Raw genomic sequence first — 19,503 nt, 5'->3', positions numbered from 1 at the left:
TGGTCTGCACTGTATACAGTGTGTATTTGCTTCTCAAGACGCCACTCAACCTTTCATGAATCCTTTGGCTGATGAAAAATGAAATTGTGGTCCTGCTGAAGCCAGTCAGAATCTCACTGCTGATATCAGGACATACAGCCTTTTTTGAGGAACGTTTAGTTTTCTGTCCCAGACCACTAATTATCATCTTATAAGAATCAGATTCTAGAAATGGTGGCCATAAAATTAATCTGAGATGAAAATATTGATTTTCTGATATTAAAATAAGTGATTTTCATATAATTCTTCTCATTTGTAGTCTTGCTTAATAATTTATAGAGATGGCATTAAAGTATTTTAAGATGGCATTTCTAACACAATCAAATAATCAGTGTCTTATCCCTTATGGAAAAATCTCATGAAATGTAATTTAAATTAACCCTGTACAGTACTATGGGAACTGAACTAAAATCTACAGATATTAATGACATATTATCTCTCATATCAAATCCTTAAAGGCTGCCTCTCCTCACATCTTATAGAAAAGTCCTGACTCATTTTCAAGGTTCTTGATTCAATTAAATTGGAGGTTTCCATGAGGAATAGTTATTGCCATTACAGCCCCCTGAGCTGTGCTCACAACCCAGAACAAAAGTTTAAAATCAAAGAAAATCATCTTGTCAAAATAGTAACGATAAACTTAACAGAAGCCAAACTCCAGTGGCTCTGCTGTGCCTTGGCATTCATTAGGATATTGTCTGAACTTGGAGAGATATTTCTGTGCTTGTAATTAGCTTTCTTATCACTTATTCCCTACATAATTAGCACAACAGTGTAGTTATATGGATTCAGTCAGACAAGCAGCTTGTCAGTTAATTTATTCAGTATAAACGAATCTCAGCTAAAATGGTTTTTGTTTTTAATTTCCAGCACTGTGGCCAGCACACATTTTTCAGAAGCCCGCAGTGTCCCTTCAAATAAACTAATGGACCCTAAAGACAGTAAAGGCTCAAAGCAAACGTGGTTGTGCAGACACCCAGCAGCAGATACTCAGCATTAAGTATATATAGGTAGCTCAATAGATAACAGCCCAAGTGTCAACTGAGGAAATAGCCTCAGGATGGAGCAACCAAGGGCTAGAGCTGGGTTTAGCTTAAGCTGCAGAAATGAGTTGATTGAAACTAACAGAAATTTTCCACTTCAGTGACAACTTCCTTCAAATATGAGTTAATTGGATGAGTTGTGCCTTCCTCTCGGCACGTCTTGGCACCAACACATCAAGTCCATTGACAGCTTGAAAATAGAGCTGCTTCTGCAAGTCCTGTTTCTTCCAGTCAAGTGCACACTGTGGGACTGGAGGAGACCTCGGTGAGGGGTCAGTCTCAGCCCAATGTGCTGAGCTCAGCCTCCCCATGTGAGAGCTCCATGCTCTCGGTGTCAGGGAGATCCTGAAAGCCTTGGTCAATGTGAGTTAAAATGAGGAAATGTGAGTTAAACAAACGGCCTTGACTGGGACTAGTTCCCATCTGGTCCTCAGAGCAGTCAGTGTCTGAGTTACTTGGGGTCTGTGGGGATTTCCCACCACACACCAGCCCAACATCCTCAATCCCTGAGTGTGAGGGAGCCTCGCTGTCCAAGGAAATCCGTTCCCATGAGCTCAGCAGATGTTTTCCTGATGGAGCAGCACAGACCCTAAGCCAAGAGCAATATGTGGAGCAGAGCAGCACTGAGCCATGGAGAAATGCAAAGTACTCCACGTATGAGAGCCAACACAGCTGCTGGAACCATAAGGTGCTGCTCAATTTAAGATCATTGTGTTATGATACCATTTATTTATTTTTTTTTTTCTTCTGTCTAAGTAAGCACTTGGCTGGTGGTGAGGAGAGCTAGGAAAGGGAATTAAAAAGAGAAAAACATCAGGAACTATCTGGGTTTTGCCAACATTTTTTAGAGATGGCTTTTTGTGGGTAGAGAAACTGCAGCTGTAATCCTATCTCTAAACATTTCTCTCATTGAGTCACTTATGGAAGAGAAAGAAGTGACTTGTTAGAAAAAGGCTTGGGTGGTTTTTTTAGTGCTAACAGAAAGTAAATACATATGTGCCACCCTTAGGCAGGAAGGATATTCCACCTGATTGACCTGAAGACAGCATTTACTGAATAAAAGGGCAAGAGTTTTCTCATTGACATTGTCAATGTTTTCAAGTTAATAAAATAAAAAAAAAGCCTTAAACATTTAGAAAGAGAATAATATAGAAGCAGAAAAATGATTTTTTCCCTCTGTATTAAGTTAGACAAAAATTATAAACCAGCAAAAGAAAGAAAAAAGGCTTCACTACGCATTTACTGAATAATAAATCTGCAGGGGAGCTTTTTATTGATAATTAATGAAATTATTCTACCTAAGAACATTCCTGCTACAAAAAACCTTAAAATGGAATTTTATGCTCCTGGAATTTAAGATAAGTTCTTCTACTCTCAGTTATTTCATCTATAAATCTCAACAGACTTCTGTTCAGGTAATTGCTAGTCAGATTTATGGGTTTGGGGTTTTTTTCCCTCAAAAACCTGTCTGATATTATCAGCTGTTTTATTTTGCAGATAAAAATATGGCCTAGTTTGCTGATTTTACGGCTTCTGCCCTTTGACATTATTTATATATTATATTTTCTATTAGAATTCATTGTAACTTAAATACTGGAAAAACTAATCCCATTGATTTGATGCCAATATGTAAAACTCTTACCCAAGTCCTCAGTAGTTAGTTGCAAAGTAATTTTACAGGAATCATCCTGCCCAGGACAGGCAATGGGTACCGTGCTCAGGACAGTCAAAACATGTTCCTTGCCATCCTCTGCAATTTCTAGTGATTCTGGTAAAAACTGGAAATAAGCAAACAGTTTTTAGAAAATTTTGACAGGCAAGGGAGATGACAGATTAATCAGGCAACACTGACATATATGAAGTTTTAAGTGGTTTTAATCAATTACGAAGATATATAATTACTCATAAAATAATAATAATCTTTATCATAAACTTCTTAATAATAATAAATTTTGCAATAATGATCTTCAGCTTTATAAGGAAAAATTGCTGTTAACATACTTTAACATTTTTGGCAATTAAGAAAATGTTTGCAGTTTCCACATACAGTGTGTAATTGCTTCTCATCTCCCAATCTCAAAGCAGTCTTTTATTAAGTCTGAGAATAATACTGTAGAATTTATTTATTTTTAATATCCCTGGTTTAAAGGAGCTCTTATCCCAATGCCGTAGGATAAATACCATGGCATAAAGTCTGGCATAACCTCATGGTCATGGTTTGTAGTCTGTGCCAGGTGCAAAATAAGTGCAATTTTTGACCAGTTTCCCTTCCCTGCTGTGTCAGGGAGAAGAATTGCTCTGCACATAAAATACTACGTCTTTGGGGACCCCTGCACCAGGGAGAGAGCTCGGGTTGTGCCTTTTCTGTCTGTCCATTGTCCTGGGAAAAGAGCAGAGACAGCACTCAGGCCTAGTCGGGAATGGGAATTTCCATTCTCTGGAAAATTCTGACACTTCAAAAAAATTCCTCAGAAACTGTTCTACACAGAATGGGCTACCAGGTTTTTCAGACCCCATTCATGGAGGCAGGACACTCAGATACTCAGAACATCCCAAAATCTCCTGGACTGCCAGGCTGACAACCTAATCCTTGAGTGGGATTAGACCTGGTCCTCACATTTGGTGTGAATGTATCTTCAGCAACTGTTTCATAATGCCTGCCCATAGCAAGATGATGGATAAAAGTTTATTTTTTTATCTTCACTTTGTTCTGGCTCAGTTACAATGAAATGGTGCATCTTTGCAGGTTTGTAGGTGTGTCCTCCCATCACACAAAAGCCCCAGAGCTCTTCAGTGCACATTTACTAGGACACGTAGCTTTGCTCCTACTTTGTGGCACATCAGTGTCCACACGTGCACACGGTGCCAGTGGCTGTTTCAGGGTGTTTTACAGACAAACTAAAGCCATTTTCTCAAAGTGAACATCGAAACAGCACTGCTTATTATGATCAGGATTTATGTGTCTTCATCATGATTTTCAAATATTCCCTAGTCAGTGACTCAGGGCCATGGGTGTTACCTTAATCCCGGCATAGAAAGCTTTGCTGTCCTCAGGCAGTGACTGCTGCTCAGGAGTGCCCCTCCTAAAAGCTGTGACAGTGCAAACGACCTGTAATAAATAAATAAACAGCACGTGCTACAGCATTTCTTGAATAACATTCATCTAATTATGCATCTTCCTGTTGCTCAAGAGTTTTTAAGCTTTCATTCTACTGCTGAAATATATTTTGGGGATTTAGGCTTTGAGAATATTTATGTGTAAATGTTGAGATTTGGAAGAATTTTTGATGCATTTAATAAGCAAAGAACCATGGCTTTTGTCTCAAAAACTAATAGCACTGAATGCTTATGATGAGTTTTCTTCTGCAGTTTTTAAACTTCCAGGTTTGTGATTTTAACTCATTTTGCTAAGGAAGAATTACATTGTTCATAGATGTTAGAATTCAGACGTTTGCTCTTGGGATCCCAGAATCCAGTTTGTCCACTGGATCAAGTATCTTCTCTCTGTACCATGATTACCACGATTGTAAGCATTTTATTTTAAAATTTAAATTAGTTTGACAGTCATCCAGCCTCAGAAACTGTGTCAGCAATATGAGAAGCTCCTTTTTTTCCCTTATTGTATTATAAAAGATGATGCAGATGTGCCTACAGGGTTTATATTGCATTAAAAAAGAAAAAAGAAAATTCACCCAAACAAAAAACTCCCCCAAATACAATGTAGCAGGACACTTATGTTGTATTCCTAGCACAGCCACACTACCTTTATCTCTGCTGAGCCCGCACACCATCTGCCAACTTAATGTTTCATTGGTTTCAAAAAAACCAAATTGCTAAAATCATTTCTAGGATCATAAGATTAAAATACAGAAATTTTCCTTCAAGCAAATGACAATAGACTCTGAAACTGTAGTTCTGAATATTTTTTTAGTCGTCTTCTTGGAAATGGAGTAACAGATTGTGACATATTAAGTCAAATTCCAAATACTCAGATGACATATTTATAGCTGCTGCCTTTTTTAAGCCTCAAGTAACCCACAAGGAAGAACTGGGCCAATCCAATTTATTTTCCATTGTGACAAACACCTTTGGATGGATTTTCCAGCATCACTCACTGGCCATGCTGATGCTGGTAGCTCTCACCTGCTGGTTAAGGCATGACCCTCATGACCACTACCTGCAAAACAGGTTCTACACCAGGATATCCCTAGATTCATGTGGTCATATGGGCATGAGTTGCATAAAAGACTGGAATATTTGTTTTAGCACCCTAAAAGTGCCTCTTCGTTACCATGAGGTCATGAGTTTCCTCCAAACTGAAGAATCTTCTTTTGTACCTCTTTTGTGCACAGCGGAAATTCTCCACTGGCAATACAGGGTCGTTTGTAGGGCTGTGGGGGAAAACAAGTGTTTTCTGTGCTCTTCAAGTGGATTATTTCCAGTTCAGCTCAGTCCCAGGCTTATGTGCCTTTTGGGATGTTTCTGCTTTCCCAGTTTTTCTCACTCTTTTGCAGACAGCTCCAGACAGTTTGGCCCAGTGAAAATGATGTCATTTGTTACATTAACAAGATGGAAGCCTTGAGGTCATACTGGGTGTACTGGGGGAAAAACAGACACAGATCACACCTCACAAAGATACCTTACAGTTAAAATTCCTCAGATATTTCATAGTCATCCAGTTTGCCCCCAAAGGAGTGCAAGTTCTTGTCTCCTCAAGGTAATAAGCCCCTGTTATCATTAGATATTTATTATCTGCAATTCTTCCCTAAAGGCTCGTGTTCAGCTTACAGACTTTTCAAAACAGTTCCTATGCTGGGAAGGCAGAAAGTGAGTGTTGATCATGCTCCTGCAGCTTCTCCTGCAGCTGCCACAGGGAGAGTCTGCAAAATCAGGACCTGACAAGGCGGTGACAACAGAGAAAGGGTTCAGATAATGCAGATTTCCTCTACCAAAAAATAAATAGCACTGACCCCCTTGCAGAGCTCATTGAGCAGATCGTATGCACCCGCATTGCAGATGATGTATTTGCACTCACTGGGCTGTTTGCACTTTTGGCTTCAGTGCTTTTAACAAAAAATATCCACACTGAGATTCCCTCTGAGCACAGCATGAGGGGCGTTTGTGCCAGGGAGGGAGCTGCAGTGAGAGGCAGCAGGGACATGCACAGGGATGCCCAGCACTGACAGAGGCATTGCCTGGTGATCTTCCCCAAAGTGATATTCTGGGAAATATCAGTACCCAGTCTCGTTGTATTTCCTCTCATATATATTTTAGAGGTATATTTTATTGATAAAGCACCAAACACTCAAATAAAAATTTACTCCCTGATGATACACTGAGATATCCATGGACTATCAGTCTACCCCAGCTCAATGTTCAGTACTTTTGGAGGTTAGCACAAACTTTAAAAATTCAAAATGTAGGGACAGCCATCACAATTTACATTTTATTTCTGTCTTTTATATCATTCCTCTGCTTGTATTGCCTCTTCCTTGTTAGGTGTACACTTCACAATCAGCAGATAAGTTCATCAGCTACTGAGCTACAGGCTGACAGTTTGTCACATAATTATGATAGTCACTCCAAGGAGGGGAGGTTTTTTTGCCTTCAGCTAAATACTAACTCTTTTTTCTCCACTTCAGTGATAAAATTTTTCTTTCTCTTTTTCTCTTCCCCCCCTACACCCATCTCAGGATGCAGCCTTTTTAAAGCAAAGAGATAAAAGCACCACTGACAGCAGTATGCTGATGGCCGTGACAAGTTAGGAAGTATGTTTCCCCAAACTCATTGGATCTGTTAAAAAAAGTTGAATTCTATTTTTTTATCATCTCCTTTAAAGGGACAGGTGCCCTTGGACAGGATGACTGGATTGCTTCCCATCATGGGATGCTTCCTTTTTCCTGTGTGCTGGCAAAACTTCCCATAGGGCAGAAAACTACTTCTAGGCGCAAAACTCATATCAAAAGAGGCTCTTTTAGCCAAGAACTGTCTCCTTTCCTGTGTGTTGGAGAAGATTTCCCCCTTCCATGGACTCAGAGTTGTACCCATTTTGACATGAACCTCGTGAGCAGCTTCTTTGTCTAAAAGCAGAATTCAGTCATTACTTTGGTGAGAGTCAGGGGGCTCTGGGACACAATTTGGGAAAATATTTTAATCCTAGGACCTGTCATCATCTCCAGAAAATTTCTCCCTAATAACTTGCACATTAAAATGTGGGTATTTTTCCTCATAGCTTTCAGAATTCAAGTTTCCTCCTAATCAGTTGTTTCTACTTATTTTGATGATAATAATGTATTGATTTCACCTTTTCCTCTAACTAATTCTGAATGTAGTGTGGGGAGTCCAGGCTAGGGCATGGAGGGAGAAATTTGCCAGCAGACCCAGCTTTGCCCTATCTCCTCTCTCATCGGCCTCTCCCCCTGTGCTCATACAAGGGGTTGAGTTAACAAAGACTAGCTGTGGGAAGCTGCCTTCCTAACATAAGGAACTATTTAGGGTCACCTGCTGCTGGCCATTCCCTGGGCAGGGAAATCTGGATGCTGCTGGAAGGTGCAGGTGCAGATCTGGGGGTGATTATTAACTCTGGGGTTGGATCCACCCTCCTACAGCTACATCACCCATGTCAGACAGCAGGATGGGGCTGCAAGGCTCAGAGTCACAGGTAACACTCCTGGCTTGTGGGTGGAGGGCTGGGCAGGGAATCACCATGCCAGGTGAAAGGTGTCTCCCAACAGCAGTCAGGGCACGGGAGCTGCCATTGCCTGCTCCATTAAACACTAATGGGCTGGGGTCAGAAAAACCTGGAGTCACCACTCTGCTGGGAGCTGGAAGTGTGTGTGGGAGGGAGCTGTGGTTTACAGCCTCGATGAAAAGAGCAAAGGATGAGTAGAACTGAAGGATGACATTTCTGGGGAAGCTGTAAGAAAAGAAAAATAGTTCTTATTAGCTTGAGAAAATGATCTGGCTGTAGGTATTTGTAGAAAGGGGTAGGAACAAAGTCTCTGGGAAGGCTTTCCAGAAGGGTTAGCAGGAAGGGGAAAGTAGGGAGAATCTGTCTGATTTAATTAATGAACTAGACCTTCTAGCTTTAGAACACAAATCACTCACTGTGAGGGGCTGTTGGCTGCAGAAGGGAGGGAGCAGGTGCAGCTGTGTGACCTGGCACTGTGGGAAGTCCAGCTCTGCTCACTTTGCTACTCGCTGTACAGGAAGAAGGAAGCTCTTCCCAGTTGTCAAATGGCCAAGCAGTGTGTGGAATCTGACTCCAGGTCATTATTCTGCTAAGGAAGGAAATTTTCCCAGGGTAGTAGCAAGGTGTTTTATCATCTGCAGAGTTTTGCTCATCAACCCTCTGACCCTTTCTGCTTTAAAATCTCTGTTCAAGTTCAGCCAGAGTTCTGTTTCTGTGGGCATGCTTCTCATTTTCTACCTGAAGGTTGAGAGAGAAATTGTAAGCTCAGGTGTGACCTACAAACAGGCAGGTCCTCCTGTTCCTGTTGTTGATTTTGGCAAGTTCAGTGGCTGGGAGGGGATTAGTACTTGAATAGGGGAAATGCCACTTTGTCACTTTGGAGTCTAGATGCTGATGCAGACCTCTGAACTGGGAAGTGAGAGCTGAGCCAAGGGTGTGAAGTGACCCTAAAGAGGAGATGCTGAGGGTCAGTGCTGACTGGGGGTCTGTAAGATTACTATTTCTGGGAGAGGGGAAGGGGAAAATCTTCAAGATGGCCTTCTAAGTGCTTGAGTATTTACACAGATATAGACTTAATATGATTTAACCTTTATGAGCCCATATACCCAGGATTTTCCATCTAAGTGCAATAATTGTACTGGATCTATCATCTGGTATGAGCTGGTTCTCTCCCCTGAGCTGAGCTGGGACATCTCTTAGAAGTGCTGGCAGTAAGACAAAAATCCTATTTCCTTGAGAGATGAAGCATAAGTGCTCTGCAAGATTGGGCTGTGTTCAGCACCAGGAACAACAGGACAGTTCAGAACTTTTGCCTTGTCACTGGAGGTATTTAAGGCCAATTTGGGTGGGGCTTGGAGCAACCTGGTCTAGCAGAAGGTGTCCCTGCCCATGGAGTGGGGGTTAGAACTGGATGGTCTTTGGGGTCTCTTCCAATCCAAACCACCCTATGGAATTTCACACTTTCTCTTGTGAGAGAAAAATAGTTATTTTATATATTCACGTAATAATATGCTGTCTTTATGCTGGGGCATAATCTCCTTCTGTTGCAGAGTGCTGTGCAAAGCAGCCACTTCTATCCCAGAGCTCAGAAAGGCTGGTTTTGCTTAAACATTCTTATTTTACAGTGAGCACCATGGTTTATGCAGGGTGACAATTGCTCCTCGCCATGTGAACTTTTGGATTGCTGTGCCGAGCAAAATCTGAACAGTTTTCTTCCAAACACCTTTCTTTCTTAGCATAACTCATTACTCACAGTGTGCTGCTATAATTTATAGATGGCTGTGCCTCGAGGAATGAAATGACCTCTGTCACTATCACATAAATAAGGCTTAGGAATGCCAGGATTTTCATGTCAGATGGAGTAGGCTTCCTTCAGAGCTTATAGAGAAATAGTGGCATGTTATAGATTTATTTAAGACTGCAATGGTTTCATGAACATTATGCTGCCAGCATTACTGTCTGAAATAACAAAATTGGAGCCCAAAGATGGGGGGAAGAAAGGACATATGATGGCTATTAAAAAATAACTGGCTGTTTAGTCAATACAAGTTCAGGAATGCTGGCTGGTAAACCTTAGCTCTTCTCTAGGGTTTGACTGCGTATTAAAATATATCAATAGCTATTCCATTATGTGACTGACCTATTACCTAGAGACTTTTTTACAGACAAAGAGTAGCATCGACATCAACCACCCAAAAAGTGAAGTAAAAAAAAAAAAAAAAAAATCGTCTTGCTGGGCTGTAGTTTTTTGTTGAGAAATGAACAGAGAAGGTGCTGATTTCAGGCCATGAATGTGTCGAGACCCAAATGCAGCTTATTGGGCAGGTAGAGATAATGAGTCAAAAAGGTTGGAAAAAAAGCAAGGAGTTTTCAAAATGCTGCACATCCTGTGTCCTGGGGGACAAATTATGCCTTGAATGCCCCTCGTGCCCCCTGGCAGTGCACAGCCTTGGGGAAGCTACCACTGGGCTCTGAATGGAAAAGGGGGAAAGTATTGGGAAGTGCTTCTAATTTATGGCCTCCTCTCTCATGAAGCTTTTATCAGTGTGGATCTCGCCTCCCTTTAATGCTGTTTGAGAGAATATTCTTCCACCTACGTCTTTCTTGGGCAGGGGAGAGTTACCCATTGCCTCTGTGTGGAGGAGTTTGGTGCCCAGGGTTTGGTTCCCCTTTTAGTGCCATCACCTTTCCTCTCGGGCGGCCCTAAAATGCTAAATTTCTTCAGATTTACAGCACTGGAGGTGAGAGTCTTCTCCTTTTTGACTCCTGTTAGACACCCAGACTGGGATGGCAAACACAGTGAAATGCTTTTTTAAAATCTTTATTCTGTAAAACTGAATTCTCAGTTACAGCTGAAGCTTCATCGCCTGGTTTTCACCCGAGATGATTTATGGATAATTATAATTAGTCAAATAGACCATGAAGACCTTTAAAGAAATCTAACAAGGAAGAGAACATTTTAGTCTCGCTAAACCCACTAAATTAAACACGTCGTTTCAGCAGAGGACAAAGAAGGGCTTACTGGAAACTTAATATAATAAAAATGGTCTTATAAAGATTTGGTGATGCTACTTGTTAACAGAACCTTATTTTCTCTGAATCCCTCAGGATTGTTAAAACTAGATTTGAAGTGATTGCAAGTGAAATTATTTTGATGAGAATATCTCTTCATAATGCAAACTTGTCTTAAACTGGCAGAATTATCTACCCCATGTTATAACATGTGAGGGCATCATCAGTCAGATTTCTGAGCTTGGCTAAAGATCTCGTAATCTCACTCAGCATTTCTCAGACCACGTCTGGAATACTGTGTTCATTTTGGATCACCACTACACAAAAACATGTTGGCAGGCTGGAGAGGGTCCAGAGAAGGGTCACAAAGATGAGCCAAGGCCTGGGAAGCCACAGTGTGATGAAAGGCTGAGAGAACTGAGTTCATTCAGCCTTGATGAAAGAAGGCTCGGGGGAAACCTCATCACCATATTCCAGTTTTTAAAGAGTGGATACAAAGAAGATGGAGAGTCCCTTTTTACAAGTAGTAACATGGAAAAGATGAGGGAAAATTCTGATTAGACACAAAAAGCATTTTTTTCACAATGAGAACAGTTATCCATTGGACTAATCTCAGCAGTGGTGGATTCCCTGATATTAGACACTTCAGGTTCAGCAGTAAAAGGCTACTGGGCTGCCTTGTCTAGATTGTGCTTTTGTCAAGAAAATTTAGACCTGATGAACATTGAACCCTCTGTTTGGGCCTGGTATTCTATGATTACACGATCTCAAAGAAGAGCTGCACAGTGCCAAGGCTATTTCCAACCTACTTCTAACACCAGCCTGTTACCCCTGTTTATTCTTTCAGTTTGCTGTAGCATCACTAATGTCCCTCTGCCTATAAAAGTTATGACCCTAATTTAACTTTTTATGGTATAGAAACAAGACTTGTTTCTATACCATAAAAGGCCATGAATTCATACACAAGAGTTGTGGGGTGATGTTATGAAGCCGCTTTATTCCTTAACCATCCGCTCAATGCCCAAGGACGCCGTGCCTTTAAGATGGACCCGGGGGCGGGGCCATGGGACTGAGTGCGGGGCAGTTGAACGGCTCAGCCCAAGGGCTCAGGGGCTGGGCAGGGCTCGGGAGGGCGTGTGCTGGAGTGCTGTGCTGCTCTTTGGGTTTCTTTTGTGTTCCACATAGCTGGAAAAAGGTTCTGTTGGTTTTTTTCTTGTTCTTTTTTTCCTTGCCTCACTGCCTCCCTTCCCTCCTCACTGGTCCAGGGAGCCTGTGGGGGTGGCCCCAGCTGGCCCACGGGGTGGCTCTGGCTGGTCCGAGCCCGTGTGTCTGTTCCCTCTCCAGGAATCTGTTGTATTTTGAGGGGTTTTTTTATCCTGTTCTACCCTGTTTTGTTCGTGTGTTAATAAACAGTTTGGTTTCTTTTTCCCCACTTTCACTTCTTGTGACCCACTTGTCTTATTGGTGGACAAAAAGGGGAGGCCCTTTCCTCCTGAAGTTTTGTCTCCAAAACCGAGACAACAAGTCAATTTTTTTCACATCTGTATTGGTTTCTGTTTTGTTGTTGTTGTTGAGAGTAGATCATTGTTGCTGTGTAAGCCATCAAATATACTTCTTAAAGATTGTTTTGTAATGAACTCTATCTTTCAGTATGCTATTGAACCAGGAATTTGGAATCAGAGAGGCAGAACAATGTGAAAAAAACCATAAAATAAATCTCCCTCTATTTTAAAATGTACTATCTTTTTTTTTTTCTGTGAAAAGATGTTATTGTGTCTCTGGTCCATGGATATAAAAATTACTGAGTGCATGCAGCTGAGCCTGCCTCTGCTGCAAAATCTCACTGCCTCAAGATACGGAAAGTACTAAGCAAAAATTGGCTCTGGCATGTGTACCCACCACTTATACAAACCTCACAGTATTCAAGGTGTAATGTAACTGCAACTATTCAATTTGCCTTTAGAATGTGGCAAAATACCTTCCAAGAACTCACTGCAATTCAACGAAATATTGCAGGTCCTGATCCGGGTTAACGTTATTTAATAATCTTGTTGTGGAACAGTTTCAGCTCTTTTTGGGCAGTAGCTCTAAACATAAGGAGTGAGGAGCAGTGCTAATAAAAGCACAACAAAGATTTAGAAAAAGGGTTTGATCTCGTCTGAGTGTGTGACCTGTGCTGCTGAAGGCGGGGTGGCATTACCGTGTCTCCCAAGCGGAGATTTGAGCCGTCCATCTCCACGTAGGAAAATGACTGCGGGGTGGTCTCATGGTGGACCTGCTCCCTCTTCCCAGGGCTGGAGAGGCGAGACCAGAGCACCTGGTACTGCACTGAGGGCTCAGGGGAAGGGGGGCTGTAGCTGCACTTCAGGTGGACTCGGCCTTGCATGAGCTCGGGAGTGATCACTGGTTGCAAAGCCAGGCTTGTGAGCTTGTCTGGAAGAGGAAAACAAAAGAGGGATGTAGCACAAAATATTGTTTTGACATTACAGTAGTTCACCTGACAAGGAGATGTCAATGCAATTAAACATGGGAGATGCACTACATTTTATGTTCCTGTGATTTAATTAGTAACCATGCAAGCAAGAATGTGTACTTCATATGAAATGCAAAAATTGCTTATTGTGTACTGACTACCTATTGCTGTTATACCATCTGACCTGCCGGTTTTGTATGTGGGGTTATTTTTGTTTTGCAGTGAGAGAATTATTGAAATGAAGCACTCAGATTAATATAAATTAATTACTCTGGCAAAGGCCATCAGCTTTGCATTTCCCTGAAGCACAGCCTTTTGATCCAAGTTTTGCAATAAGCACAGAAGAGATATGAGAAATCATTATGTTGCAGAGGTAAACTGGCTCTCAGAAACCACCCAGCCCCTGCTGTTATACTGTGAAGATCCTTTCCAGGTTGTTTTGGGATGTATCTAGGCTAGGTCTGCTCAATATAGTTTCCCTCTGCCCAGAATAATGCCATTGCTCTAAAAATACAGCTTGCTTTCTGTAGGCTTCAACAAATAATGAAGTCTGAAACCTTTCCTTCTGTTAACCTCACCAAGGAAGTAGAAGCAAAAAGAGGTATAAAAGTGTAAGGGGATGTTTTTCATCTCTAGAGACCCATACTCAAACAACATGAAGATGGTTCAACACCAACACTGGTTCAGATGCTTTGAAAGGATAAATTAAGTAACTTTTTTGGAGGAGTGTAGAAAACATAATACATGGGAGCCCAAGAGAATAAAATATGAAGCTGTTACAGCAGAACAGAGAACCAATGTGTTAGCATCTGTCCAGGGCAAACAGCAAGAGGTAAGAAAAAGAAGCAAGTTACTTAAAATATGAATAAAGACCAGTTGTTTATACCTTTTTCTATTCTGTTTCTAACAGAAGCTGCCTCAAACTGTGGCTCACATCATGACTGTGTGCAGGAAATTACCCCAGAAGGACAAAGTTAGGTGATCAGCTCACGGGAGGGTGTGAGCAGAATTGCAAACACCAATGCTGCTTTTCCCAGCTCTGTCCTTTCTGCCAAGTTACAGAGTTTTAAATTCATTTTGTTTTGCAGCTCAGAAGTGCTGACCAGTGTCCTGCTCCTGAATCTCCAGCAGAAGGGGCTGGGGAATTCACCCTGACACAAAGCCATGGCCATGCCAGCTGGACCCAGCTGAGCCTCCTGGGGTGCAATATCTACAGCTGAATTTAAGCCAGTGAGGTAGAAACCCCCAGTAAAAAAACTCCAGCTTTGGGTGTTTTCTATCCAATGCATGACACTGCAAAAACATCCTAAAGGCAAGAATTTAAAGACTCTGAAGGACTGGACCTCACTGAGAATGAGATTGGGATAGGTGGGAAGGGATAAGCTTTCTTTTATGAGAAATGGAGGCAGCTTTACATCACTGAACAGGTATGAATGATCAAATAGGACAAAATTATTCACCCAAAATGTATTGGCAAAAAAATTTCTTTGAACAAGAGTAGTGGAAATCTTAGAGTTTATAAAAAAGCCAAGCTTAAACTGAAAAGCTACTCTATTCAGTTAAAAAGTAATTTCGGAGTAAGAATCGGTTTCATTTATTTTAATGGATTTTTTTTTTAATTTCAAATAGTGAATTAATCTCATGTTCTTTGAGCCTTTCTTCCTTCCTCTTCTTCAAGTGGGAATGTTAAAATATTGATAAAGATAAGAAAATAGTTATCTTTCTCTTTAAAATTTATTTAAGCTTTGGGTTTGCCTGACTGAAAAGCTGATAACCCTAGTTCCTCAGTGTTGTGTTTCTGTCCAAAAATACTGAAAGGAAAGTATAAAAGTAATTTTTTCGTTTTGAGAAAGAAGCATGTTTTCTGATGAAATCTATATGCACCTGGCCATGCTCCAAAGTTCAGGAGGTTTAACTGAATGAGCAATTGCTTTCTGCTTTCCCTTTGTTTCCTAGCTACCGAACAGGGGTTACATCTCTCGTAGTAGGCTGAAAATTATTTCTGACGAGAACAATTATATAAATGTCATGAAAAAGATGTTATCAGTTTAGTTTGGCTTTTTTTTTCCTTGCAGAGTTTCAGAATTACCTTTTTTGAGAGGGGATACTGGATTATTACAGATAAGAAGAGGCCTTAGAGACAGTATCCAGGATACAGTGCCTCGGTAGAGCCGAGATGCCTCCGCTCACTCTCTTTGCAACTTCAAGCCAAAGTGGAGCCAAAGACAGTGGGAAAGGTTACATGTGAGCTGTAACCAAGCAAAGAATGCTGCAGTAATAGACACCAGATTACATTTTGGACTGGTAATAGGAGCTATTCTTCAGGAACACCTTGGACTGCCACTGATTTATTTTCTACACACTCCGTGCCTTAGCAGGAGTGACGCTTGACTTGCAAGGTCACTGAGATGTACATTGCAACACCGGGGCCTTTGAACACCCAGCCTGAGAGGCACAAGTAATCTTATTGATGAATACTTTACTGGTCCTCACCTTCTGCGCAGTAGCCCATGCATCCTGGAGTGGGCTGCAGGAGATACACAAAGAAAGCGCCGCAGTTCCTGACGGCGATGGGAATCCGGAACAGGCAGCAGTCCCTGGTGCCCCCAAAGACCTGCCAGGTAGCACAGCCCGTGAGCTTTTTGCTCTCCCCAGGAGCTGGCAGGGATTCAGACTTCAGTGACAGCCACACTGGAGCTTGTGTCCCACATTTGTTCATCTGAGGGTGCACACAAAAGAAATCTTTTACAGCAAGTGTGGTAAAAACACACGGAGAATCACTAAACCCAAGAACCTGAGTGTGGTGAACGTGGAGGGTCAGTGGAAAAGCTGTGTAGGTTGGGATGAAAATGTCTTTCTTGGTTTGAGAGGTGGCTTTATACAGATAAAACTCTTAAAGAGCACAATAACAGGATTCCAAAGTGTTTTCCTCAGGTTTTGGTTGGTTTGTATGAAGAAGATGTAAACATGTAAGCAGGCTTGATCACCTGCCTGCAAAACAGCTGCCCTGCTCATGGCAGCTCCTGCCTTTCCAGCACACACTGGAAATGTTTAGCCTGAACCTCTCCCTCATTCTTGAAGACAGACACATATGAAGGATGTACAAAACGTATGTTTTATCATGATGTGTATGACTTAATCACATTTTAATTTTTTTTCTAAATTTTTCCTTTCAGGCTTTTATCTATTATCAAATTCCCTGAATACCCTGAACACAGGAATTCCCAAAGCAGAAGCCATTGGTCCTAAATGTTTTAAGTGACAGCATGATGAGTCATGACCAGGAGAGGCTGATTTCCATTTCCCAGCTTAGGGATGTGTGTTCAGGAATCTCAGATCTGAGCTGCCCTCTCTACCTGTTAGGTTCTCCCCTGACTAAAGGAACATGGTTCTCTAAAGCTGTCTTTAATTTAAGCACCTTGGTGAGGAGATTAGGTATAATCAGGGCCTTATTAAATATACAAAGCCAATTACAATGGTCACTCATTATTCTGCACCATTACCTAGCGCTTGCCAATATGCAAAGCACAGCGATATTTGGGCTATAGTTTGGAAATTGTTACCAAATGCTGACAATAATTTGCTCTCAGATATCAGTCATATTCAGCAGAGCGTGACTGCTGCCATCACTTTACATTTTTCTAGCTAGTGGCAGTGAACCATCTCTACTAGTCCAGCTTGGGGAACGTGACTCCTCCCTGGGTGAGTGTTTGGCTATAAATCACACTGGGGGAAAAAAAAACAAAACAAAAACCCCACAATTTTTTCCCATTGGCCCTGGTTTGCTGCTTCACTTTCAAGATCGAAAGTTATTTGTGACAGCAGGGGAAGCGGTGAAAGTCAAAGGATAAATTTATTAAGTCATGCACCAGTGCCCTCCTGCAGTTTGAGTTGTACCTGGGAGCTATTCAAGGCAGAAAGCAGGGGCAGGGGAGAAGGGGTGCACAGCCAGCAAAGGGAGGATAGTTGAAAAAAATCAAGAATATTACATGAGACAGTCTGATTTCCCTTTGGAGCTACTTATCGTCAGGCTTCTGAAAACAAGCATTCCAGAGAGACACTGCTGAAATTGTCCAAGGTTTGCTTTTTTTTCCCCCTGAAAAGTGGCAGCAGCCAAGCAGAGAGGCTGACCCTGCCCTCCTGTTTGGTGTTCTGGTGGCCTTGCAGGTGTCACTGGAGCTCACACCATGCAGCAGGTCCCTGGGGAGGAGCAATGTGCCAACATTGTGCTAGCAAAGTAGAAGAGATCAACCTGAAAATGCTGCTAGGTGGAGTTTTAGACCTTTCCCTTCCTTTCTTTAAAAGCCACCTTGTGTATAACATTTTCAAGTGGTTTGTTCTGTTTATTTTTTTACAGCTTTAAAGGACGTGGGTGCTGTGAAAAATACAGATATGCTGGGAAAAATACAGATGATGGGAATTTGCTGCATCCTGGTGAACTTCTGACCTAGAGTGCAAGATGTGGTGTGAAGCAGCATGTTTGCAAAGCATGTGTGTGAGCATACACTTGTAATGACCCAGGAGAGTGGAAAAAACAACATCCAGAGAAGCAGCACGGGAACAGAGAGAAGGATAGAAACTGGAGCTCAGTGGTCTCTGCTTCCTACTCATCTTCTGGATGAGATACCTGCACCTTGAATTTCCTCTTGCTCAGGGAGACTGCGAACTTCAGTGCCTCTGCATGTGTGAGTAAAGATTGCTGGACTGGAACATTCTTTTTGAAATTACACTAAAACACAGGTATTAGTGAGTTCACCCTGGTGGTGTTTGGAACCACACAAGCTGGGAAGAATTAGTTATGGGGAGCAGAGCAGCAGGGATGAGTGAGCACTAGAGCCCAACAGATGTGTGCAAACTCACAGAGCCTTGAAGGAAATGGTTTAGTGAGGAGACACAGCACAGCCTACCCAACTGAAAAAATACTCTAACAATTTTCCATAAAAGAATTTATGGAAAAAGAATTTGCTGAAAATGAGCTATTGCATCCATCTGGTGTTGCCTTTACCAATGTAACTGGTAACACGTCAGTGCTGCTCCACTGGGAGTGCAACTGCTGGGCTGCCTCTGGCCAGGCACACTCAGTGCCTCAGTTTCTCTGGCTGCTGCCTGACCTTGGGCAAATAACAAATCTCTGTGTACCTCACTTTCTTATCTCTCAACAAGAGGTGGAGATGACTGTGATGGTGATAGCACTTTGGTGCCTTTCAGCAGTGCTGGGAAGATAATTCATTAATGAGACACCCATCTCTCTGTTGTGCTGGGGGCCATGTAGATAAACAGACAGATGCCAGTGGATTCTGGCTGTGAAAAAAGACAGAAAGTGATCCATACATAAAAGTGGACCTGGATCCCTTGTTAACACAGGGAGGGAAAAAAATGGAATAAGAAGATGGTGATTTTCTCCATTTTTATCTTCACCAGAAGTCTGTGAACCATTTCCTTGCTGGAGAAAGTGTAGATTAGCATCACTGACGTCAGCATGCAGCTTTCTGATAAACCCCCACTGGGATCTCCTGTGTTTGCCCTGGCCAATCCTGCACTGAAACCACTTGAGCGAGACAGTTTGTTATGTAATGTGCACAAATTACAGGCAATGACCAACCCTTACGAGGGGTTTTACACCCAGAAAAAGTCAGACTGTGAGACAGGAAGTTATTGTAACAAACTGTAATTCAGGATTACAGGCTGGCCAAGGAAGGATCTTGGTATAAATCAAGTGTTTCTGTTTTCCTGGCAGCTCTACGACACACATGAATTTATTTTCTGCTATGAACTGCGTGTGGTCCTTCTGAGTCAGGCAAGTTGCCACACACTAGCCAAAAGGATTTGCTGCGTGAGGCCTCTGTGAATTAGAAGGCAGACCTGGGAAGGCAAGGACAAATGTGTATTCATGTGTTCAATCAGCAGTAGAGATAAGAACAGAAAAAAAACCCAAACAAAACAAAAACTATAGAAACTTAGGAAAACAGAGCCAAAATTTTCAAGTCCCCACTGTGGCACAATTTGCATGAATTTTGTACCTGTCATGTGGGAGAGTAACCAGAAAATTGAATACAGAGGTAGCAGATGATAGGCACGTAAGACAGAGCATTTATCTGCAATATCTACAGTCACTGCTGCTCTATATTGGAGAGGCGTGGGAGTCTCACACCACTCAGCAGCATTTCCAAAAGGAAAAAGAGGAGTTACACAGCTACCTCTACAGAAGAGCAAACTCCACAAGTTTAGGTGTCCAGTGACACAGC

The 19,503-nt window shown here is 41.9% G+C and overlaps 1 protein-coding gene across 1 annotated transcript in view; it reads right to left on the bottom strand.

Annotated features, from left to right (window-relative positions):
- Positions 1–19,503, bottom strand: part of LOC104694222 (von Willebrand factor D and EGF domain-containing protein-like) — a 170,396-nt gene that overhangs the window by 109,397 nt on the left and 41,496 nt on the right. Inside the window, exons 3-6 of the mRNA XM_039555503.1 lie at positions 15,752–15,977; positions 12,986–13,218; positions 4,102–4,191; positions 2,725–2,860 (exon numbers count right to left, since the gene is read on the bottom strand). Coding sequence (XP_039411437.1) covers positions 2,725–2,860; positions 4,102–4,191; positions 12,986–13,218; positions 15,752–15,977 — 685 coding nt within the window. The remainder of the gene's footprint in view (positions 1–2,724; positions 2,861–4,101; positions 4,192–12,985; positions 13,219–15,751; positions 15,978–19,503) is intronic.

Source organism: Corvus cornix, chromosome 7 (genome assembly GCF_000738735.6).
Source record: "Corvus cornix cornix isolate S_Up_H32 chromosome 7, ASM73873v5, whole genome shotgun sequence".
NCBI classification, from domain to species: Eukaryota; Metazoa; Chordata; class Aves; order Passeriformes; family Corvidae; genus Corvus; species Corvus cornix.
This window is presented reverse-complemented; position numbering and strand designations above follow the sequence as displayed.